Source organism: Trichosurus vulpecula, chromosome 3, assembly GCF_011100635.1.
Source record: "Trichosurus vulpecula isolate mTriVul1 chromosome 3, mTriVul1.pri, whole genome shotgun sequence".
Classification (NCBI taxonomy): domain Eukaryota; kingdom Metazoa; phylum Chordata; class Mammalia; order Diprotodontia; family Phalangeridae; genus Trichosurus; species Trichosurus vulpecula.
Window position 1 is genome coordinate 289,139,837 of NC_050575.1, and position 26,547 is coordinate 289,166,383.

The following is a 26,547-nucleotide window of genomic DNA, read 5'->3' on the forward strand; positions in this document are numbered from 1 at the left end:
GCAACTGCATGTAGAGCTGTGGCAGACACAATTTGTACCAGCACTAGACAAAATGTTGGTATCTAAGACCTGGCAGCAGGCTGTGTTGACAAGCTGCTGTCCATCCTTCATTTTCAAAGAATACTAATGACATCATGGGGTGATATCTTGACTTGTACATGAGTTAGACTTAAGTGAGGCAGAGTTGTACAAAGTTATCAGCCTCATTCTCTCTTCCAGAGTCATCCCAGTGGGAAGACAAAAGACAAAACAACTGGCCTAGGATGTAGTGGAAGACCTTGGCATCTTTGATGTCTGACCAAGCTCTAAGTGCTCCACAGCACCTCCTTCAGCTGCCTTCATGGCAACTGGAACAAATTGTTCTCATCTACCCATTCTGCTGGGTGAAGTCTTCACATGCTTGTGATAGACATTCCCCTTAAGTCACCAATGGGTTTAAAGCCTGTTGGTTACCCTCAACCTGGTTTAGCCTGTCTGTCAAGAAGGTTTTACCAAGGTATGACTGCTACGTATGCAATGCTGCAGCTTCTTGGAGCCACAGGAGAGAGTTGGGTGCCAAGTGGACTCTAGTCATTAGCTTCCATCTGGTCAACTCTAAATTTCAAGGAGTTATTTTTTCAGTGAGGATTTGTATCTCTCTTACCAAGCTATTAATTCTATTTTCACATTTTAATTATACAACTCTCATTTGGTTTTTAGAATTATTTTGCTCTCTTTTTTGTTTTGACTCTTTCTTGAACTCTTCCAAGAATTCTTGTTGGGCTTGTGTTCAATATGCATTTTTCTTTGAGGCTTTGTAGATGTTCTCTGTCTGTCTGTCTTCCTAAGCTTCTGTGGTCTGGAAAAATTACTGTGATTTTTTTTCTTGGCCTTCCCAATCAGATGCATTTTCTAGGTCATTGTGGAGAAGCTGAACTGGGTGAGCCATGCAAAAATGCCTTCTTTCACTTGTCATCTTGATTTTGCTTCTGCATTAATGCATTGTTAATGGAGCCGTGAATTGATCCAATAATTCTGGAAAACAATTTGGAACTATATCCCCCAAATCTCAAAACTGTACATACCCTTTGACCCCAAAATACCACTAGTAGGCACATAGCCCAAAGAGGTCAAAGATAGAAGGAAAGGACATATACATATTAAAATTTTTTTAAATTGTAGTAAAGAACTAGAAATAAAATGGGTTCTGATCAATTGAGAAATGGTTGGACATAAGAAATGATATATACGATAGATTTTAAAAAAACCTGAAATTTATTAATTGATGCAGAGTGAAATGAACACATTCAGGAGAACATTGTATACAATAACCACAATAATGGAAAGAAAAACAATTTTTAAGCAAATTTTAAAAATTTAAAACTCTGATTAATGCAGTGACCAATCATGACTTCAGATGATTAGCAAAGAAGTGATGGACTAGAGGTACTGAATGAGACATTTTCAGATCTAATCAATTTGTTGATTTATTTTGCTTGGCTTTGCTTTTTTCTTAAACAAGAGAAGGCTTCTATAGTGGGGGAGAGGGGGGATGAGTGAGAAGTTTGTGATAGGAGTAGAGCCTAGATGGTAGAGGGAAGCCAGCATTTTTCCTGGGTTCTCCCAATACATCTTCTCTAAAACAACTTAAAAAACACACCAAACTAAATTCTGAGCAGGAAGCCAACAAATGTTACATTGAGTCATTTTTCTGGTCCAGGACAACTATGAAAGTCAGGAAGAGAAGTCTGTAGATATTGGTGTGGGAGCTGGCTGGGAGTGCAGCATGGATGAAGCAGCACCTGCTTTGGCCCCACTGCCCAGTTCCAGGGTGGAGAGGAAAATCATGGTCATAAGGGAGCAGGGACCCTACCTAGCTAAGGAGCAGAGCACAGAATGGGAGGACAATGACCAGATCTCGTCTCAGATTACACCATAATAAAAGCATTAAAAACTTACAGCCCCGCCCCCCCCTACACACACACTGAGCTATGAAAGCAGCAGCAGAACATAAAGCAGAAAAACTATTCAGGACAGTCATTCCCCCAGAGGTGAGCAGATGCTAACTATAACACAAAGTCCAAAGTCAAGAAATAGCTAGAAAAAATAAGGAAACAACAACAATAAATAACCTGACTATAAAAAGCTACTATGGTGACAGGGAAGCTCAAGATACAAACTCAAAAGAAGACAATGACTTGAAAACATCTACAAGCAAAGCTTCAAAGAAAAATGCAGGTTGGATAAAAGCACAACAAGAATTCCTAGAAGAGGTAAAGAATGTTTTAAAAGAGCAAAAAATGATTTTCAAAATCATTATAATGGTAAAGGAAAACTTGGGAAAAGAAATTAGAGCTATGCAAGAAAAGTATGAAAAGAGAATTAACAGCTTGGTAAAAGAGGCACAAAAGATACTGAAAAAGAATTCTTCAAAAATCAAAACTCAAAATGGGCCAAATGGCAAAAGAGGTACAAAAAATACTGATGAAAATAACTCCTTAAAAATGAGAATTGCTCAAGTGGAAGTTAATGACTCCATGAGACTTCAAGAATGAATAAAGCATAGTCAAGAGACTGAAAAAATTTTAGAAGAAAACGTGAAGTATCTCATAGGGAAAATAACTGCTCTGGAAAATAGTTTAAGAACAGATAATGATAATTTAAGAATTATTGGACTACCTGAATGCCTTGTGATCTTAAAGTTCAGTGCTGGCAACCCCACCCCTGAAGTTCTGCACCTGTTTTCACGAAGATTGTTCTTGGCACTTTCTCCTGTCCTGGTCTCTCACTCTTCTATTAGTAATCAACAGTTTAGGGTGTTTGGAGTATTCAGGATGGATTAGCATCTCTGGTACGAGGGCTTTCTAAGCCCTTTTCAAGGCCTCTCATCCATCTTTGGTGGCGTCCACCCAGTACCCAACCTCTCACCTGTGGCTCCAAGAAGCTGTAGCATCGCAGTAACCATACCCAACAGAATGGGTGACTTCAGGCCCAGCGCTCTGTCTATTGCATCACCTGGCTGCCCAAAACAATTACCAAAGGACTGGCAATGATGAAACATGCTACCTCAAGATAGAGAAGTGATAGACTTCGAGTGCAGATCAACATATATGTTCTTTTCCCTTTTTTTGACATGGCTAATGCAGGAATTGTTTTGCATGACTGTATATTTTTAACAGGCTTTGTTTTTTCTTACCTTCTCAATAGGCAGAGAAAAGGAAGAATTTGGAACTGAAAATAAAACGGAATTTAAAATTTTAAAAGTATTAGTGAGAGGGTATGATAAAGGAGACAAGCTGTTAGACAAAAACAGAATGCAATGGGATCACTTGTACACATAGAAGAGTTTGCTTTGGCAAGAAGGGTCACCTTTTTATGTAAGATGGGTGAAAGAAGGGATGGATGGTGGCAGAAAGAATATGAGATGCAAGAGAAGGATGAGAAGTTACTCTCAGTTATGGATTCAATTTTTCAGTGAAATATGAGGCATAGCTCTCACTAGCCAAGGTGGAAGGAGAGGGAATCCACAGGAGGTTTGGGGAAGGATAAAAGGTTTGGAAAAGCCACTGTGGTGAGTGGGATAGTGAATCCATTAGGAAGATGTAAAAAGATTGCCTAGCAGCAGTGAGGGCCCAGTTGAGATTATGTAAAACAAATCTGTAATAGACCTCATCAGCAGAGTCTTGTGATTTTCTCCAGCTTTCTTCAGTAGTGCAAGAATAGGAGTGAAGGCAACAAATGATGGAAGCAATCCAAGGCTGAGGCTTGGGAAGGCATAATCAGTGATAGGATAAGAGGGCAAGAATCTCAAGAGGGAAGAATAGAGTTGAATTGGTTCATCAAGGGGTCAAAATTGGGAAGAGAGTTGATGCAAGAGTCATGGCTTGGGAAAGAGCTAAGGGGCGGAAGAATTGCAGGTCACAGTGGAGGCAAAAGAGTTAGGGGTCACAAAGCAGAGGAAGAGGTGGAATGATAACAGATTATAATCAAGGAAATTTCAGAATAAATAAAATACTTATGGGCATGATGGCAAGTTCCAAGTATATGACTATGTGGAGGTGAGGTAGGGTGTAGTAATGAGAATTGAGTAAATTGAGAAACTGGGAGATGAGTGTTTGAGGAAATATCAATGTGTATGTCAAAGTCTTCAAGTATTGCAGCAGGAGCTGGGAAAAGACTGTGAGCCCTGCACTGAACTCATTGAGGAAAGGAGTGTCTTGGAGCTCAGGAGATAATGACTACAAGAATCGTGTTTGGGTGATATAGACTGAGTGAAATTCAAAGGAAGAGAGGTTGAGTGATGGTGGTAGAGGGAGAGCAAGGAGGAGTCCAACTCTCCCACTCCACCAGTGAGTTTGGGTATGAAGAACAATGAAACCAGTGAGAAGGTAGCCAGGGAAGCAGCAGCATCAGGATGGAGCCAAGTTTCATAGAGTATATGTTTCAACAATCCAGCTAGCAGCTGCTGTGGGAGTGAAAGACCAACACAAGCCCAACAACAAGCACACTACCAGCACGCTGCAAAAGCCCACGTTCTTTTGATCTGCTTTAGTAAGGAAAGCAACGTTAAGGGGTTGACAAGCTTATTTTAATTCAGCATACAAATACCATTCACTTAGTTCAGGGGAAAAAGCCAGCACCCTGAACTTCGGAACAAATTACAAACATGGACAGACAGACCTTGTCTGATTCAAATCCCAATACATAGTTACCAGAGTTTAACAAAGTCCCAGCATCCAGGTTTACGAGCTGGAGGGCTCTTAGCTACAGCTGCCCAGAGTCTCCACGCCACCAAGAGTGAGAGCCCTGCGCAAATAGCTCTGTCTTCTCTTCTTATACCATTTCAGACATCATCAAACGTCATCTGAATAACCAGAACCTAGGCTGCTATGATTGCCTCTTGAGTTAGCACCTCTCCTTAGTACCCTGGGAACTTCACACCCACATAGGCTTAGCACCTAATAGGGGTTTGGGCCTGGGGCTTAGCACCTAGTAAGACTCAACGAATACACTGAATTAATCAAAGGAAACAAAAGCCAAATTCTTCAAGGGCACTTGGTTGTACCAAGTGCTAAGAGCCCTTTTGCTTACCAACACAGTATAAGATTAAAGAAGTGAGAAAGGAAAAGGGTTTAAGAAGAAAGCCAGCTTGTTACCTATGGAGAGAACATAATGGGAGGGGCAGGTAGGTTTAGAGGAGGACGTTGAAGGGGTTGGGTTGAGGAGGATGGCAACAGCACTTATGGGGGATGGAGAGCACTGTCTGAACAATGACAAGGAACAATTGCTGTAGTGGGAAAGGTGTGAGAGGTGGAAATATGTTAATAATTGAAAAATAAATTCAAGTAGGCCATCCACCCTTGGGGTGAAGTCTTCCTTCAGAGTTGGGCAGCAGTAATGTATAGTCAGAAACCTGGAAATGGGGGTTGGCGGGAGGGAGGTACAGGTGGTGCAACCAGGTTGGTGGCATTGTAGGAGGCGGAGATAGTGCTGCTTTATGTATCCTATGATCATATTTGCCTTCTAGCATTTTGGCTTCAGCTTCTTTGAATGCACAATACTTATAAGGTTGGAACTTTTCCTTTGCTTATTCAATCCTTCAAACAATGTTCTTTTTTTAGGTTTCCTGGTAGCCCTAATTACTTTTTTGGTGTTTCTATGGATGTTTTTAGAGAAATACTGAGATTGGTTCTCATTAAACCTGTTATTCCTCCATTGGTAGAGGAAGTTACTTACCAGGAACTCTGTCCACCAATGAAATCACAGGTCCAATAAAACAAAACAAAACAAAACCACCATGTTACTCTGCCTTGTTCCTCTAAGTTCCCATTCTAATATGTGCACCCTCTGGATTAGGCCTTCACAGGGACTTCAGCTGTCCTTGTATTTTTGGAAGTGAGCACTTAAAACTATACTTCATATCTAGAGTGTCTGAAGCCAGGTTCACAACTATGTATAGACCACATGCCCAATGACTTTGCCAGTAAAATAAAAGCAATTTAATAATAGAAGCAGCTAGGTGGCACAGTGAATAGAGTACTAGTCCTGGAGTCAAGGAGACCCGAGTTCAAATTCAATCTTAACTAGCTGTGTAACTCTGGGCAAGTCACTTAATCTCTATCTATCTTAGTTCCTCATCCATAAAATAGGGATAATAATAATATCTACCTTCCAAAGTTGTTGTGAGAATAAAATGAGATAGTCACAAAGTGCTTTAAAAACCTTAAAGTGCTATATAAATGCCAGCTAACTGTTATTATTAACAATTATAATAATTTCTCCTAAAGGAGAAATAGTTGTAAAAACATTTATGCTAAGGCCAATTTTAAATCTTTATTAGTTCTTGTCCCACCTTGATGTTTAGGTATCTAACAAAATGAAAAGTCTGAATGAAGTATTCTCTGAACTTATTATATTCCCCAGGTTAATCTTTGACATAACGTCGCTGATGTTGGATGACAGATGACTTGCTACTGAAAACTTTCCCACATAAACTGCAAAAATAAGGCTTCTCTCCAGTATGAATTAACTGATGTCTAGTAAGGTTACGTTTCAGAGTGAAGGCTTTTCCACATTCATCACATTCATATAGCTTTTCTTCCTTATGAGTTCTCTGATGTTGAGTAAGGGCTGATTGGTCAAAGAAGGCCTTCCCACATTCATTACATTCATAAGCCTTCTCTCCAGTGTGTGTTAGCTGGTGTCGGGTAAGATTACTTTTCTGACTGAAAAATTTCCTACATTCATCACATTCATAGGGTTTTTCTCCAATATGTGTTCGTTGATGTCTAGTAAGGGTACTTTTCAGGGTGAAAGCTTTCCCACATTCATCACATTCATAGGGTTTTTCTCCAGTATGAATTCGTTCACGTTCAGTAAGGGATGACTGTTTAGACAAGGCTTTTCCACATTCGTTACATTTGTAACGCTTCTCTCCTTTATGAGTTCTCTGATGTTGAGTAAGAGCTGATCCATCAAAGAAGGCTTTCCCACATTCATTACATTCATAAGCCTTCTCTCCAGTATGTATTAGCTGGTGTCTAGTGAGATTACATTTCCACATGAAGACTTTCCCACATTCATCGGGACTTTCCCCATTATGAATTGTCTGATGTAGGGTAGCAGAAGAGCAATTAAAGACTTTTTGACATTTACAGGGCTTCTCTGCAGTGTGAATTATCTGATGTTGAATAACAGATGGGTTATCAAGGAAGGTTTTTCCACATTTGTTACATTCATAGCCTCTTTCCTGAGTGGGGTTTTGTTGGAAGATAATTGACTCTTGTTTGAAATTTCTCTCAGAAAGAAGAAATCCCTCCCCTGTCTCCTCTTCAGAGTTTTCCCTCTTCTCCAACTGGTTATCAGGTACACGGACTATTCCAAACATTGAAGCTGATTCCTGAATTTCAAGCCCACTCTCCCAGTCTGAAACAAAGAGAAAGCACAAATGTAATCTATTCTGTTGGCTGGATAAAAATAACATACCATAGTGGAAAGAGGATAATGCAATAGAAAAAGATCACTAGGCATTCACAGAACTGTCACATCTCAAAAAGTCCCCTCAAAAAGTCTCCCCTCTGGGGAGAGTCTAGGAAATAGGAGAGGAGAAGTGATCAGCAGGTAGAAATGGGAGGAAGAAGACTAGGTAACAAGGTGAGCCGAGGATATGCCAACCAGAAGCATGCTAACCAGAATAACAGATTAAGTGAAGAGATGGCGACAAGTAAGAATATCAAGAAATGAATATAAAAAAGGATGGGATCTGGGAAAATTAAATTTCAGGAAATAAGGAAAGATGGTCCCTAGAAGTAGAGAGGAAGAGCTGGCAGGTGGTAAAAATACTCATAAAAAGGTAAGAAAAGGAATTACAGTTAAGAAAAAGGTGGTACTCCTACCAAGAAAACAGGAAGACATCTTTCCTCCATGAGTCCATGCCAGTAAGAATCTCGGTAAGTCTCTGGGTTCTCTCACTAAATTGATAGACTGTATGTAACTTCCAACAAATCCTATATTTCCAGTTTTTTTCTCTCTTACCTGGAGAAATGATTTTTGGCACATGTCTCTCTCTAGTTCTCTGTAGCTTATGTATCCATGGCTCTTTCCCTTGCTCCAACTGGAAGATCACTTGAGGTTTAGAAATGGAAAGCCCTGTTGTGGAAAAGGAAATAATAATAATAGCTGACCCTTATATAGTCTTTTAAGGTTTTTCAAATGCTTTATATCCATGGTGCCATCTAATCCCCACAATCTATGAGGTAAGTATTATACCTATCATAATCCCCATTGCATGGATGAGGGACTTGAGAGTTAGTGAACTTAAGTGATTTTCTTATGGTTACAGAGCTACTGACCAAGGGACACAGAAATGTTGCAAATGTCAGTTCTTTTGATATGGATCCACTCATACACATTCATTTGCCCTTGACCACCTGTCAGGCTTTTCAAGTCCTGTGCACCACTGTTATACCCACTCGAGCTGATCACAGCATTGTCTGTACCAGGAAGAAAAATTCCCCAGACCATTATATTGCAAATATGGGCAATGCATACACATTAACTCATACCTAATCCCTCCTGAGGTGGAAGCCTTCACAAGCACTGATTTCTCTAGTCTTCTATCTCTAATGGCACAGCAATCCTCCAGCAGCCCACAAACCACAGTGAACTCCAACGTTCCTTCCCTGTACCCATTCAGCTGAGAACCTGGTCTCATATTTTACAGAAGAAATTGAAGCCATTCACTGTGAGGTCTCTCTTTTCCTTCCTTCCTCATGTCCTATCTTTCAAGTGTCTTCAATCACTATCACATCCTTCATACTGGTCCTACATGATGAGGTGGCCTTACTTCTTTCCAAGGCTAACCCCTCTACCTGTTAAAGTGGTCTTATCCCATCCCATCTCCTCTAACAGAATGCCTTCTCTGCCATCCTCACTCTATCATTTGTTTTCAATCTCTCCCTGTTTACTGGTTCCTTCCCTACTGCCTACAAATATGCCCATGTCTCCCCCATCCTGAAAAAACCTTCACTTGATCCTTCCACCCCCACTATCATCCTATATCTTTTCTGTCCTTTGTAGCTAAACTCATTAAAAGGTCTTCTACAATAGAGCCTCCACTATCTCTCCTTTCTTTCTCAACTGCTTAGAATCTGACTTCTTAAAACTGCTCTTTCTAAAGTTAACAATAATCTCTTAATTGTCAAATCCAATGGCTTCTTTTTTATTTCTCCTCACTACAGCATTTGACTCTTTTGATCATTTTGTTCTCCTTGATAACTCTCTTCTCTCTAGGTTTTCAGGACACCACTTTCTCTTGGTTCTCCTCCTACTTGTCTGACCATTCCTTCTCAGTCTCCTTTGCTGGATCTTCACGTAGATCATGCCATTTAATGACAGAGTTCTATCCTGGGCCATCTCTGCTTCTCCTTCCTTTACTTGATGATCTCACCAGTTCCCATAGATTTAATTATAATCTCTATGCTGATGATTCTCATATCTACCTATACTGCCCCAACCTCTCTGCTGACCTCTAATCTCACATCTCCATCTGCCTTTCAGACATCTCAAACAGGATGTCTAGTAGACACCTTCAACTCAACATGCCTAAAACTGAACTCATTTTCTTTCCCCCAAACGTTCACACCCCCCCCACACACCCACACCCACACACCCACACACCTATTACTATGGAAGGCAAAACCATCCTCCCAGACCCTTAGGTTCACAACCTAGGAGCCATCCTGGACTCCTCACTATCTCTCACCCCCCATTTTCAATCTGTTACTAAGGCCTGTTGATTTTGCCTTTGCAATATCCCTTGAATATGGCCCTTTCTCCCCTCTGACACTGCCACCACTCTATTACAGGCCCTCATCACTTCACTGTGAGAAATGATTCATTTGAACCCTTACTCTGTTCCAATCAGTATTAAACAGTTTGATATTTTACATAAATCATATAGGGATAATTAGATAAGACAGGTTCTTATAGTAGGTCTTTATAATGGGCTTCAAATTTTAATGTAATGTTCACTTCTTGTTTATCAGTTATGAAGCTCACTTGCACAATCACAAGAATGCAGACAAAGATATCTCCATCCTGTTTTACTCAAATTCTATGTCCAAACCCAGCATGGGTGGGATGCCTTGATGCTTTAGAAAGTCCCCCAACTTATTTGTACCTCCAGACCATTCTCTCTTGTCTAACATGAGCAGGTAACCATCTTAAGACCACTTAGTCAGTGGAGATGCCTCATGCTTCACCCAACCTGTGATCCTCCTGCTGACATGTCATTTTTGAACCTCAAGAGCAAGATCTATCAACCTATGAAATTCTGTATTTTGCCATGCCTCTTTTGCATATTTGGGTATCAAACCTTACAAAAACAAGGTTCTGGAAGAAGGGGGCATCTCAGATAATGAGGAAGATCTGAGGTCCACTTTAGTGGAGAGGACCATGTACCCTTTAATAAAATGACACTGGCTCATAGCTCCTCCTCAGTGATTTTTCCTACAGATTGGGCAATTATAATCCCCACATCATGCCTGGATTACTTTAATAGCCTAGTGATGGATCTGCCTGCCTCAAATCCCTCCCCACTCCAATCCAATCTCCATTCAGTTGTCAAAGTAGTTTTCCTAAAGTGTAGGTCCAGTCATATCACCCTCCTACCCAATAAACTCAAGCAGCCCTCTATTATCTCCAGGCTCATATACAAAATCCTCTGTTTGTCATTCAAAGCCCTTCATAATCTTCTCCCACCTTTGTCCCTCACCTTTTCAATCTTTTTATACCTTACTCCCTGACACAACACATACTCTTGGATCCAGTGACATTGGCCTCCTGGCCATTCCACAAACAAGACATTCCATCTCTTGGCTCCAGGCATTTTCTCTGGCTCTCCCCCAGGCTTAGAATGCTTTGCTTCCTCATCTCTGCCTACTGCCTTCCATGGCTTCCTTTAAGTCTCAACTAAATCAGACAAAGCAAAGCAAAAATAGAACTAATTAAAAGAGATAATCAGGGAAATTACAACTTGCTAAAAGGTATAGGCTTAGACAATGAAGTAATATTAATAGTGAAACTATATGCACCAAATGGCATAGCATCCACATTCTTAAAGGAAAAGTTAAATGAGTTACAGAAGGAAAAAGATAGCAAAATTACAGTAGGGGGCTAACATCAATTTACCCCTCTCAGAACCAGATAAACCTAACCACAAAATAAATCAGAAAGCAGTTAAAGGGAAGAATAGAATTTTAGAAAAGTTAGACATGACAGACTTCTGAAGAAAACTGAATGAGAACAAAAAGGAGTATACCTTTTTATCAGCTGTACATGGTACCTTCACAAAAACTGGCAATGTATTAAAGCATAAAAAGCTCTCAAATAAATGCAGAAAAGCAGCCATATTAAGTGCACCCCTTTCTGACCATAATGCAATAAATATTACATTCAATAAAGGGCCCTGGAAGCATAGATTAAAGATTAGTTGGAAACTAAATAATCTGATCCTAAAGAATGAGTGGGTCAAAGAACAAATCATAGGAACAATCAATAATTTCATTAAAGTTACCTATCAAAATTTTCTGGATGCGGCCAAAACAGTACTTAGGGGAAAATGTATATCTCTAAATGCATAAATCAATAAAAGAGGGAAAGAACAGATTAATTGTGCATGCAGAAAGAAAAAAAAAACTAGAAAAAGAATAAATTCAAGATCTCCAATTAAATACCAAAATAGAATTCCTGAAAATCAAAGGAGAGATTAATAAAGTTGAAAGTAAAAAAAAAAAAACACTGAACTAATGAATAAAACTAGAAGCTAGGTTTTTTGGGGGAAAAAACAATAAAATAGACAAACCATTGATTGATTTGATTTTCAAAAATAAATAAGAAACTGAAATTTCCAGTACAAAAAATGAAAAGGGTGACTGTACCACCAATTAAGATTAAATTAGAACAATTATTAGGAACTATTTTGCACAATCATATGCCAATAAAATTGACAATCTAAGTGAAATAGATGAATATTTACCAAAATACAAATTTCCCAGATTAATAGGACAGGAAATAGAACACTTAAATAACTCTATCTTTGAAAAAGAAACTGAATATGTCATAAATGAACTCCCTAAGAAAACATCCCCAGGACTAGATGGATTCACAAGGGAAGTCTAGCAAACATGAGGAACAATTAATTCCACTATAATGTAAACTATTTGAAAAAAACAGGAAAAGATGGAGTCCAACCAAATTCCTTCTATGACACAAATATAGTGCTGATACCTAAAGCATGAAGAGCAAAAACAGAGAAGGAAAACTATAGACCAATTTCCATAATTAATATTGATGCAAAAAACCTTTTAAATAATACACTAGCAAGGAGATTACAGCAATGTGTCACAAAGATCATACATTATGAGCAGATAGGATTTATGCTAGGAATACTGGGCTGGTTCAATATTGGGAAAAAATATAAGCATAATTAACAAAACCAAAAGAAAAGCTTTTGACAAAATACAATACAAAATACAATACCCATTCCTATTAAAAAACACTAAAAAGCATAGGAATAAATGGAGCATTTCTTAAAATGATAAGTAATATCTATTTAAAACCAAGTGCAAGTGTTATCTGTAGTGGGGATAAACTAGAAGCCTTCTCAATAAGGTCAAGGGTGAAATAAGGATGTCCATTATCACTACTGTTATTCAATATTATAGTATAAGTGCTAGCTATAGCAGAGAAAGAAATTGAAGGAATAAGAATAGGCAATGGGGAAACAAAACTGTCATTCTTTATAGATGATATGATGGTACACTTAAAGAATCAACTAAAAAACTACTTGAAACAATAACTTTAGCGAAGTTGCAGGATTATAAAATAATCCCATATGAATCATCAGCATTTCTATATAATACCAACAAAGTCCAGCAAGAGATAGAAAGAAATCACATTTAATTTTATATTTAATTATATAATATATAATATTATGTAAATATTCAATATATAAATATATAAGTCAATATTAATATACAAATGTATTTACATAATATAATTATATTTAATTTAAATTCCATTTACAATATCTGCAAACAGTATAAAATACTTGGGCATCTACCTGCCAAGGTAGACAAGGAACTATATGAACACAATTATAAAACGTTTTTCACACAAATAGAGACAGATCTAAACAACTGTAGAAATATCAATCACTCATGGATAGGCTGAGACAATATAACAATAATAACAACACTTTCTAAATTAATTTAATTATTCAGTGTCATATTAATCAAACTACCAAAGAATTAATTTATTGAGTTAGAGAAAATTATAACAAAATTCATCTGGGAGAATAAAAGATCAAGAATATCAAGGAAATCAATAAAAAATATGAAGGAAGGCAGCTTAGCAGTTTCATATTTCAAACTATATAATAAAGTGTTAATTATCAAAACAATCTGGTACTGGCTAAGAAATAGAGTGGGGGATCAGTGGAATAGATTAGGTATATGATATATAGTAGTAAAAGATCATAATTCAATGTTTGATAAATCCAAAGATCCAAACTTTTAGGGCAAGAACTCACCAATTGACAAAAACTGCTCAGAAAACTGGAAAGCAGTTTGGCAGAAACTATGCATATACCAACATTTCCCACTGCATAACAAGACAAGGCCAAAATAGATATATGATTTAGACATAAGGGGTGATATCATAAGCAAATTAGAGTAGCATGGAAAAATTTACCTGTCAGATCCATGGATAAGAAAAAAATTTGGAGCAGCTAGGTGGTACGGTGAGCAGAGTACCATCCCGGGAGTCAGGAGGACTTGAGTTCAAATCCTGCCTCAAACACTTGACACACTTACTAGCTGTGTGACCTTGGGCAAGTCACTTAATCCCAATTTCCCTGCCTTCCCCCCTCCAAAAAAAAAAAGAGTTTATGACCTGTAGGGAGTTAGTGCCGACCCCGGGGCTGCTCAGACCCTAGCGTGTGGCCTGTTTCCTGGATAAAACCAGACAGGCTTAGTAGGAGTTGGAATGGTGAGGCACCCGGAGGAAAGACTTCCGTCCCTAGCAGCCCCCCTTAACAGTCCCCCCGCTTGCTCTGGTAGCCATCCTTTCTCATGCAGGCAGAGTCCATTCACCAAGGACTCACAAGCCCAGTAGGAGGAACCCAGCTGGCCATTACGGAATGCTCTTGAACCAGTGCCTAACACAAACATGCTTTAATTAACAGGAGCTTCTTGGATACTTTACAAGGGCATCCTGCCCCGTGCCTCACATAAGCTCATACAGTTCTGATACCAGTTTGCATCCTGCCCGAGCCTTCCCATTCCTCTTTAGATACTGTAGAACAGCACTCCCCTTCTGTTCCCATACTCCTATGGAAACTACCTTACCACAGCCCTAGTTTTTCCCATACACTTGTAGGCAACATAGTTTACAATAATCCTGATTTTTCCCACCAGATATCGCTACCTACATCTAATCTAAGTGCAACAATACATTACTGAAGCACATCTCTTTTTTCCCAAGCTCTCATCCCCTTGAACACCTGCTTCTGCTTATGTAGTGCAAAAACCTATAAAAATGGATAATGGCTCCCAATAAATCGGAGTTGTATCTACCTTTGACTCCCGCCTCATCATTGCGTACTGAGATAGGGATACTTGCTGGTCAAGGACCCCTAACAATGACCAAATAAGAGACAGAGAGGCTTATGGGAAGTATGGATAATTTTGGTTATTTAAAAATTTTTGTACAAACAAAACTAAAGCAGCCAAAACTGGAAGGAAAGCAGGAAATGAGGAAAAAGATTTTACAAGTTTCTCTGATAAAGGTATCATTGCTTAAATATATTGGTAAATGAGCCAAACTTATAAAAATAAAAGCCATTCCCCAATTGATAAATGGTCAAAGGATATGAACAGGCAGTTTTCAGAAGAAGAAATCAAAGCTACCAATAGTCACATGGAAAAAATGCTCTAACTCACTACTGACTAGAGAAATTCAAATTAAAACAACTCTGTGTTACAACCTCAGATGTGTCAGATGAGCTAACATGACAAAAATGAAAAATGATAAATCCTGGAGGAAATATGGAAAAATAGGCACACTATTGCATTGTTGATGAAGTTGTGAACTATTCCAACCATTCTGGAGACCAATTTGAAACTATGCCCAAAGGACTAGAAAACTGTGCGTGCTCTTTGACTCAACAATACCTCTAACTAGTGCTGTATCCTAAGGAGATCAAAAAAAAGGAAAAGGACCAATATGTACAAAAATATTTAGAGCAACTCTTTTTGTGGTGACAAAGAATTGGAAACTGAGGGGAAGTCTATCAATTCAGAATGACTGAACAAGTTATGGTATATGATTGTGGTGGAATATTGTTGTGCTATAAGGAATGATGAAGAGGATGGTTTCAGAAAAACCTGGGAAGACCTATATGAAATGATACAAAGTAAAGTGAAAAGAACCAGGAGAACACTGTACACAGTAACAATAATATTGTAAGGATGATCAACTGCAAAAGACTTAACTACTTTGATCAATACAATGATCCACAATAATTCCAAAAGACTCATGATGAAAAATACTATCTACCTCTAAAGAGAGAACTGATGCATTCTGAGTGCAGACTGAAGCACATCGTTTTGCACTTTCTTAATTTTTCTTTTTCCTTTTTTCCTTTGCAACATGGCTAATTTAGAAATATGTTTTGCATGACTTCACATGTATAATGGAGATATCATTGCTTGCTCCTCAGTGGATGAGGGAGGGGCTGGAGGGAAGGAAAGAATTTGGAACTCAAAAATTTTAAAAAAAGAATGTTAAAATCCCACCCTCTATAAGGAAGCCTTTCCTAACTTCTAGTTCTAGTGCCTTCCCTCTCTTAATTATTTCCTATTTATCTTGTATACAGCTTGTATATATTTGTTTGCTTGTTATCTCCTCTATTAGATTGTGAGCTCTCTTTTTGTATCCCCAGCTTAGCACAGTGCCTGACACATAGTAGGCACTTAATAAATGTTTATGGACTGACTGACATGTTGTCCCTCTTTTGTGCACTGACTCTTTTAACTCTCCATGTACTTACTATCCACTTTCCAGTTTCAATTTCACCAATAACACTAGTACTTCATTCTTGCTTTCCACAAATAGTTAATAATTGTTTCAAATACTAACTGCATAGTAAGCAGAATAACAGTAAGGACTGCGCCAGTTGCCGCCATCAGAGAATAATCTCACTGCCCTTTTGTGGGTAGGAGTGAGGAGCTAGTTAACTACTGTAGACAGATAGCTTTACACACTTCCCTTTCCCTGAGCACCCGACTGCCTGACACCAGAATGCACAACACTAATACTCCTGTTCTGTAAAGAATGGAAACAGGCTCACATGATAATAGAGCTAGAATGACCTTAGACATCACCCATCCTCCTTATCTGACAGGTGAAGGAGGCGATGTGACTTACCCATGATTACATGACTAAGATATGGAAGAGCTGAAATGTGAACCTTCATTTGACTACAGCAGAAGAGCAAATGACAAGACAAACCAGAGGGACTATAGGGAAGGAAGCTCAGTGTTGTCTTCCAAGAAAATAGTCATTTGCACTTGAATCCTGAATAAAATGCCCTGGCTTAGGGAAGCAGAAGAGGGGAGTCACTGGTGCAGGACAGCCCAATTAAGCTACCTATTTTCAACTCTATAAAGGCAAAACTTGCCCAATATAACAGGGAGTATTAAATGCCTCATCTTGGGGCCCAAATATTAGAAATCTCTGGCTTGAAGCTAAAGCCAAAGCACAACTGAGCAATTCAGAGGTTCCACAGTTATTCTCTGATTCACCAGAAGCCCAGAATTGTTGAGGTGGTGGGACCTTAGCCATTTGTGCCAATGACATCAGTCCTTGTCTGGGTCCCTTCCTTGTTAGGAGGCCCCTTCAGTTCAGTCATTTTCCCCCTTATCTTTATTAACAACACCAAATCCTTGCTTGGCTCCAGCCTATGAAGGGGTGCTCCCTAGCAGGTAACTGATTGAGAAAGGTGACCTTATGTTCATGATCAAAAATTCTGGCTCACAGTGAATCATGTGGTCTATATTGAGGAGGAAACTTCAAATCAGATCCCCTGCATTCAAGGCTGATGCCTTCAACTGGCAGAGCTTAGAAAGCAGGAGAGAAGAAACTACTTCACCCTCTCCGATGAAGAGGGAAAACCTGAGTGGCAGGCTTAGATCCTAGCAAGATGGCAGTAAATAACAACCAGTAACATCTGAACCCAAGGAGAGGGAGGTGCTTCAGAAAGGTCTGGGAATGGACGGGGTGGGAGGAGGGGTCTTTACTCTGGTCTCATGGTTGGCTATGAGAGGTCATCTCTTGGCCTTTTCCTGACCTAGCCCTCTTGGCTCTGGGAGGACACCTTTAGGAAACAAAGGAAATCTTCAACTCTTCAATCTTTCTGGGTCTTAATCACCTGATTTATAAATTAAGGGGTTAGACTAGATGACTTCTCTGGTTCTTTTTGGCTCTACATATATGATTCTATGACCCTAAGATCTTCTGTGGGCAGAGGTGGATAGAAGACTATTCTTTCTGGCAGAGAAAGACATGACATTAATCTTTTTCTTTCATTTCTTCTGTCTAGCCCTCTGCTAGGAACCAAACAGTTTGTGTGTCCTCATATGGAAGATCTACTAAAGGTACTGATGGTCAATTTGTTGATATTCCCCTCTAAAGGCATAATCGTGTGTCAGTTTTAGGACGATTGTTACAAAGAGTCGTGAGTTATGCAAAGATGCACTGGCCCCCACCCTTGCTTTCTTGACCCACTAATTCTAAATTCAATACTTGACTCCCATACTTGCCTCCTACTTCCCTTTCGTTGTCTACCCCTCTTCTCCTCACTACCTAAATCCAAGTGCTTTCTCTCCCTTTCCCTCTTCTATTTATTCTTATTCCTGAGGTACTAAGACCTCTTAAAAGTTCTTATATTATCTAGGACTTCATGCTTTATTTAGTCCCATCTAGGGTGACCTTTACAGTTATATAGCATGTTTCGTCACAATAAAACAAGTAATTCCATTCTCATCTCTGCATTCATTCCCATTGAGTGAATAGGAGCATTTTAATGTACAGCAGATCCTAAATCACAGGTGAAAGTCGTCCTTACCCAGTGAAACAAGGTTCCCATGGTTCTCCAGCATCACATCCCTGTAAAGGTCTCTCTGAAAAGGGTTCAGTTGCTCCCACTCCTCCTGGGTAAAATCCACAGCAACATCCTTGAATGTTACTGATTCCTGAAATATAAACACATTCTTACTGGACTCCTTCATCCCGAAGGAAAAGGTAAAATTTAAAACATCTTGAGAAATAGATGGGAGGTACAGGGTGTGGTCTTGACTTTGTTAGGCTTGGTGTACTGTGGGATAGGAAATAAAATGGAGATATGTGCCTGTCTTTGGACCTTTCTAAGGAAGAGCCCTAATCATCTAGAGGGTATTTCATAAAACACATCCATTAGGATGGAGCCCATCCTCTTAAAAAAGTTGCCATATACTCTAAAACCACAACTGCATTTCACGGAAGAAAGAGGAAAACTCAATTCACCTGGTATCTGACTGTCAGGAATACAGCTGCTATCCCCTCCTTTTCTGCATTCCCTTCTTGAAGAAAGGCACAGTCCTGAGAATATTGGGCTAGAAGAAAAAAAAAAGGGAAATGAGTCTTGGAGTGCTCAGACTCCCAACTATGTACTATCTGAGGGTGATCTCTCTATCTCTAAATAACTTAAAAGAGGGAGGTCTGGAATAAAAGGTCTGCTCTTTCCAGGATCAAAGATAAAGGCCACTGACACTTGACTTTGTCCCTTTGCTTCTAGTATGTTTCAGATCTGTGTTTCCAATTCAGAAAATATAGCTTGAATATAACAACTATGCCTTCATGTAATCTGGGATATAATACTTAATCTCTCTGTGATTCATTTAATCTTTGCTTTTAATGAAGGAAAATATGCCCATTTTCTTCTATAACCCATCTGATACATAAAGAAACAACTCTAACTTCCTTAAAGGTAAAAGAAGTAATATGGTGTAGCGCAAAGGACAAAGGACAAAGAACTGGAAATAAGGAAACCGGGGTTATGGCTGTAGTCCTAGAATTAATTACCCATATGACCAAAGGAAAATAACTTCTCATTCACTATCCTTTTTCGGGGGGGAGCAGGGAACTGGTCCCAGCTTGTGACTGAATTGGTGTAGAGACACAGATTGGCAAGTTGTCTGTAGGTTATAGTCCTAGAATATTATCTGCAAGATGGAGAAGTTGTGACCTGTCCAGGACAATACTGATATCATGTGTCACAGGTCTTTCTGAATTTGAGACTGATTCTCTATCCACCATAGCTCCCAGCTCTCTGTCTACTATCTATAAAATAGGAATAATAATGATGGGGATGGGATCTGAACCCCTAAAAGGAAAAGCCCCTGGATTTTCCCACATGGCCCAGATCTCAAAGACATGTGGGAAAGTCCAGGGGGTTTTCCTTTTCGGGGTCCAGATCCCAAAGACATGGTCTTTTCCTTTTTAGGGGTCCAGATCCCATCCCATCACTAAGGAGGCTGCCTGTTTTCTCTATTTCACACATAGTAAAATCCAAAGGAGGTGAAAATTACAAGATATGGTAGAAAAGTTTATGTCGAAATGTAAATTATGCTCATCCAACAAGATTAGGGACAACCCTTACCAGGTCATGGCCAGGTTCTTCTCCCTAGTTCTCAATTTTTTGGCCCTTCTCACCTCTGTCCCCAAGGCTTTGGATCAAATTCTCCGCCATAGTCACTGCTTTCTTACTGCTCTCTGCTTGTTGTGCTCCCAATCATCTTCCTGGGGAGAACAGGCAGGAATTACTGTGGTACTGAAATAAACTGGACCTTCTCTGTGTGGAATTCTGGACTCCAAGTTCCTGAAGTGGGTTCAGTGTCTGCTAGTCCCTCTTGGACTGAAATGATCTAATGGCCCATTGAATGGGTTTTCTAGGTTGGGCTCCTTATCCTGAATGTAGTCTTATTCTGGAACTTCAGATTCTCTTGCAGACAAAGGTCTTAAGGCATCTGAGGGACACCAATGGCACAGGTTCTCCAACAGGAACTTTTTTGGTAAGGGAAGGAAGACCAACCATCTGTTTTCCTGGCAGAAAGACAACCTCCCGGTACTGCATAGACTGAATCACTGTAAGGTTAACAGGGATAGAATAAAGAATAAATCAACACTAGGGACTCAGCAACCACAGCCTCTTGTTTCAAATTCAAGGTCCTAAATTCAGGGAAAGCCAAGGCCCCATATTCAGGGAAAGCCAAGGCCCCTAAACATGCAAATGACCCAGAATATGAGCACCAAGTAATAATGACACTACAATTTAATAACTATAGAATTCCTAATGTTGATTCAGATGCCATCACATAGACATAGATACATAAACATATTTGACACATACAAAGACATGCTAATACATTCAGTCTCTACCTTTTTTCTAAGAAGTTAGACAAACAATATCCCACCCCCCACCCCCACTCAAAGCCCAACTCCAAATTTGGATTAGATACAAAAACACACATTTGTTTTTTTAAACAAATTTTTATATCTTTGTTTTTACATAGAGTAAATTTTCCTCTAGCTACCTTTTTCTCCTCCCAGACAAATATGCCATATAACAAATGATTTTTTAAGAGTAAAAGAAAAATAATTCACCAAAACTGATTAGTACATTAAACAATCTGATAATATATGCATATTCCACCCTCCATGTATACTCCTCTCCCACCTCTCAAAGAAACAGAACAATGTATCTTCTCATATCTCTTCTTTGGGACCAAGATTATTCTTCACAGTTTCAAAATATGTATCTTCAATAGTTTTGTGGTTGTTGTTCATTCTATTTACATTGATGTAATTATTGTGTATATTGTTTTCCTAGCTCTGATTACTTCACTTTGTATCAGTTCATGTTAGTCTTTCCATGATTCTCTGTATTCCTCATGTTAGTTGCTTCTTACAGCACAATAATATTCCATTACATTCATGCACCACAATTTGTTTAGCCATTTTCCAATCAATGAGCAACTGTCTACTTTGTTTCTGGTTCTTTGCTATAACAAAAAATGGTGCAATATATGGGTATACATGGAGCCTTTCTTTTTGACAATTACCTTGCTGGGATATGTGCCTAGTAACAGAATCTTTGGGTAGAAAGTAATGGTTATTTTAGTCACTTTATTTGCATAATTCTAAATTACTTTCTAAAATGACTGAACAAATTCTCAGTGCCACTGACCATGCATAAGTGTGCCTGTTCTTCCCCAACTTCCCCAACACTATTTTCATCATTTGTCATCCTTGCCATTTTAATGATTATGAGGTAAAATTTCAAGGTTGTTTGATTTACATTTCTCTTAGTATCAATGATCTGGAACATTCTTTCATATGGTTGTCAATAGTTTTCAATTCTTCTTTTGAGAACTATTTGTTCGTAATAGTCCATTCATCTACTGGGTTTGGCTTTTGGCTTTTTGTATTTCTTTTGCCTATTTATCTCTGATGCTAAACCCTTATTCAGGGAATATGACACTAAAGATTTCTTTTCCCATTGATTTCTTCCCTTTTTATCCTGGATGCATTAATTCTGTTTATGCAAATTTTTTTCAATTTCACGTAATTAAAATTATTTTATCTTTTACAGTTATCTCTGTCCATTGCTTGCTTATGGATTTACTTTCTGCCCATAGCTATCAAAGGTATATGATCTGTTTCTCTTCTAAAATGTTTATGGTATGATTTTTAATATTTAGATGATGTATCTATTTTGGATTTATTATAGAATATAGTGTAAGATGTTAGTCTGAACTCAATTTCTGCCAGAATGATTGCCAGTTTTCCCACTAGTTCTTATCAAGTGGTGAGCTCTTTCCTAAGTAATTTATATTTATGTTGTTGTCAAAAACTAGATTACTGAGTTCTACCATTTTTATTTTTCTTTGTCTAGTCAATCCCACTATTATTTAACCACTAACAAATGGTTTTAATGATTGCTTTTTTTTCAAGAGTTTGAGGTCATACATTTACTTTAAGCCCTAAATTCTTGCCCCAACCACAGCTTTATTTTCAATGGATAACCTAGTTCCAAAATTTATTTATGGGAAAAGAAAACAGTTCATTCATTCATAGAATTCCATTTCTTTTTTTAATTATAAGTTTTTTTTTTATTTTTAGTTTCCAACACTTAGTTCCACAAGCTTTGGGGTTCCAAATTTTCTCTCCCTCCCTCTCCTCTCCACTCCCCCCCAAGATGGCATGTTCTACAAATACCTTCACATTTAACTTATTTACATAGTAGTCCAGTTGCAAAGAAGAATTACAACCAATGGCATGAATCATGAGAAAGAAGAAGCAAAACCAAAAAAGAAGGGGAAAAAAAAGAGAGCAGGTAGTTTACCTCAATCTGCATTCAGACTCCATAATTCTTTCTCTGGATATGCATAGCTTTTTCCATAATGGGTCTTTTGGAGCTGTCTTTGAACCTTGATTGATGAGAGGAGCCAAGTCTATCAAAGTTAGTCCTTACAGATACTGTGTGTCTGTAATTGTGTATAATGATCTCCTGGTTCTGCTCCCCTCACTCAGCATCAGTTCATATAAGTCTTTCCAGGTTATAATGAAGTCCATCTGCTCCTCGTTAGAATTCCACTTCTACCTATGTTTCATCCTTCCCTTCAACCTCAGAGGGAGAGGTGACCTTTTCTAAAACCAACTACTGATTCCATCCTTTCCTACCTCCTTTAGTATTTATGTTCCCAAATTTTCTCCTCCCTCTTTAGCACTTTCAACATCTCCTTTTGTATAGATTTATATTGGATAAATGCAAATGAGTCTGAATCCACATTACAATATCATTATCCAGTCTTTATCTCCATCTTGTCCACAAGTATGGCATCATCGACGTCAGATACTCTGCTAAAATCTAGATAATCATTGTCAAAGCAACCTTTTGATGTGCATTTTTAGTAACCCTATCAAAAGAAAAATATTAGTGTCATACTCCATTCTATCTGGGGGAGTCAGAGAAACCCTGAAAAAGGAGATAGCACCTCTGCTGGGCCTCGATGGAAGGACTTTCGTGGTTCTCCTAACTCTCTGAAGATTCTCTTTTTTTTCCCTTCCCATCTCTTCCCACTCCTTCCCAGGCACTACTGACTTAGCCTGCTGCATGTCTCTCTCTACAGGGCTCTCATAACAAGGTTACCCACTGTCATTACCCAATGTTCAGTTATAAATTTCTATGTTGGTTCCAAAATCTCTATCCCCAACTTTGGGTTCTCCTTGAAAGATACTGAGATTCTATGATTCCCTTGAACTACTAACAAGAGACAAATCTCTAGTCCTTGATTACTACTACCACATTCAGCTTTCTCTCCCTGAGTATTGTTAGAAAAAAAGGATAGAGGATCACTAAATTGGAAAGATAGCAGGTGCATGTGATACGAATTTACGAATTAAAGAATTAAAACAGAGGCGTCTCAAGGTGAAAATAGAAAGGAAAATTTATTACGATCCCGCGGGAAAGGGCAACTCCAGGTACCTCTCAGTGTCAGAGCGCACCAGGCACAGAGAATTGGGGTGTTTATATAGGTCCCAAACTGCAATTCCCCCTCCCAACCTCCTTCCTGTCAGCTTGAAAACGTAAGCTTTGAGGGTACAATCTGGACGTGATAAATAACTGGTCTTGCACGTCTACATTGCACCTGGCTTTTCGGCTTTTCATCCATTCTTCTCCCAAACAGAGTTTCCCTTATCCTGGGGTCAATACATAGGAGGTGAGCATCCTGTGTCCTATCCTTACTCTTAGAGGATTTCATGGTTGCTGACTTATTCGCCTCAACCCTTCTTTCTTTCAGGCCTCTCGACCTTAGGTAAATACACAGGATGTGAGCATCCTGTGCCCTATTCTTATCCTTGGGGGCCTTATGCTTACTAGCTTGTCTTCCCATGGTCACTAACTTGGCTTACAGAAAAACTTAGGTAGAAAGCTGAAGTTTAGATTTCATGAGAGGCCTTACTATCTTACTTATTCCTATTTACTTAATTTGTCCCTTTCTGTGAGAGGTCTTCACTCATCCCGCACACAGGGTAGTTGTAGAAGTCAGAAATACACACCAAAGCCATGGTAATGAAAGCTGAAGCAACAAGCTGAGACAGAAACCCCATACAAGGAAACAGTGTTATGGAAGCAACACTAGACAGCTGAAATGCTGAAAGCAGTTCACTCTCTTTACCAAACCTCCAAGACCACCTTGCATTTTGGGCACAGCCAGAGCAAGCTGCCTCACTGGCTTATGTCCCAGGGTAAAATTGTAGTGGCCCCCAACATAGCAGCACCTGGCAGTAACATATAACCTCACTCCATAACAGGCAGAAAAAAAAAAACCTGACCTTGCCCAGCTGTGGAAAGAAAAGGGTGCGAAACTTTTTTTTTTTTTTTAATTTAGGAGGGGGAAGAGAGTGCAAGAGACAGCAGCGCAAATCCAGATAGAGAAAAGAGGGTTTCTGTGCTTAGAAGAAGGGGTCTAGGAATCTACCTGAAGTCAGTCCTTTCTCCCATTAATTAATCTGGGCAGAGATCTAGCTGGGCCCCTAATTCGAGAAGGTTGAAAACACCCTACTTGAGGAGACTTGTGTAGAAGAAATCTTGTGACCATGGTGGAAAGAGTAGGTGGCAAACAGTGACAAGAAAATCCAGAGAAAAACTACTGGCAATATAAGGAAAAAAACTGAAAGATTAAAACCTCCAAAAGAAAAAGTTTAGGCATAAGACTGGCTCCAAAGCAGAAAAAATAAAAGTTGAGGCACATAAATCCAGAAGGAAAAATAAATTTTTTAAAGATAATAAATACCATATTTTTAAATAAAGTGAACCAAAAACACCCAATGAAAAAGAACTCTTTCCCAATATGATGGTGAACAGATCAGCTCACACACAAGTATTCCATTAATGATTTAAAAATAACTACACCGACCCTAATAATCAAGAAATTAAAAAAAAAAAACTACAGCAAGTGACTTCATCCAGCCCATGTCTACGTGAGGAGAAAGAGAAGACTCAAGACCTCTAGCACTTAGGAAAAAGTCCAGCTAGAAAAGCAGGGGTGAGCACAGAGCTAAGAAGCTGTGAATTTGACTGAATTACTTGTAAGAGAAATGCAAATTAAACAACCTTAAGGTTTCACCAGACACCCAGCAAATTGACAGAGAAGACAAAAGACAATAAAAGTCAAATATGGAAGACACTGTGGGAATGCTGAGGTTTAAGGGTGCTTGGACCTCGAAATAGTGACACCCGGGTCCTGCCCAAATGAATTCAACCCAAGCCTTCTTTCAGCCAAAAACAAGGTTTATTAGAACACTGGTCAGAGTGGTGATTCTAAAAATCCGCAGTGTGGACCAGACTGAATCTGAACTGTTGGCTAGGCTGTTAAGGAATCTGAGTACCCTAATGGAAGCTTGATAAATGTTATATAAAGAAGACTGTGGGAAAAGAAAGGGTCTAGATGGAATTGAGGTAGCGGCGGTCTAGAGTGGGGCCAGGTGCAGACAATGAAAGGGCAGTTAATTAACTGGGGAGATCCAATTGCCCCAGGCAAACGCCAGGGACCTAGGCCAAATAAGAAAGTCCAGGGGCTTTTCCTTTTTGGGGTGCAGATCCCAAAGACATGGACTTTTCCTTTTGGGGGTTCAGATCCCATCCCCATCAGGAAGAACCACAATATTAGTGGAGTTATGAACTATTCTGGAAAACAGTTTGGAATTATATGGGGGAAAAAGTCACTAAATTATTCAAAGCCTTCAACCCAGAGCTCTCACGGCTGGGTACATACCTTGGGCAGTGAAAGGCAGAAAGGTCACATATTAATCAAAATATTCAAAGCAGCACTTTTTGTGTTAGGAAAGAACTGAAAACAAAATGGGAACCTCTCTACTGAAGAAGAGCTAGACAAACTGTGATGAGTAAATGTCATGGATTATAGTCCTCTAAAGACCAATAATTTATGAGGCATCCAGAAAAATAAGGGGAAAATACATATCATTAGATCATCAGCTACTTTTGCCTCTTTTTCTATCACCAGTACTTAGCACAGTACTTGGCACGTAGTAGGTGCTTAATAAATATTTATTGATATTTATAGCGGCTCTTTTTATGGTGGCAAAGAATTGGAAATTCAAAGGATGCCCATCAATTGGGGAATGGCTGAAGTTGTGGTATGTGAATGTAATGGAATACTATTTGTGCTAAAAGAAATGACCAGCAGGCAGCCTTCAGAAAAACCTGGAAAGACATACATGCAGTGAAGTGGGCAGAACCAGGAGAACATCTTACACAGTATCAGCAACATTGTTCGATGCTCAACTATGATTGATTTCATTCTTCTCAGAAATACAATGATCCAAGACAAGTCCATCAATGTTTATTAACTAACTCAATTTATGCGGAGTGAATTAAGTAGA

The 26,547-nt window shown here is 39.0% G+C and overlaps 1 protein-coding gene across 1 annotated transcript in view; it reads right to left on the bottom strand.

The window, feature by feature from the left end:
• Nucleotides 1-6,403: 6,403 nt before the first annotated feature.
• LOC118842498 (zinc finger protein 883-like) overlaps nt 6,404-26,547 on the bottom strand; it is a 39,342-nt gene continuing 19,198 nt past the window's right edge. The window contains exon 6 of the mRNA XM_036749978.1: nt 6,404-7,040. Within this exon, the coding sequence (XP_036605873.1) occupies nt 6,404-7,040 (637 nt within the window). The remainder of the gene's footprint in view (nt 7,041-26,547) is intronic.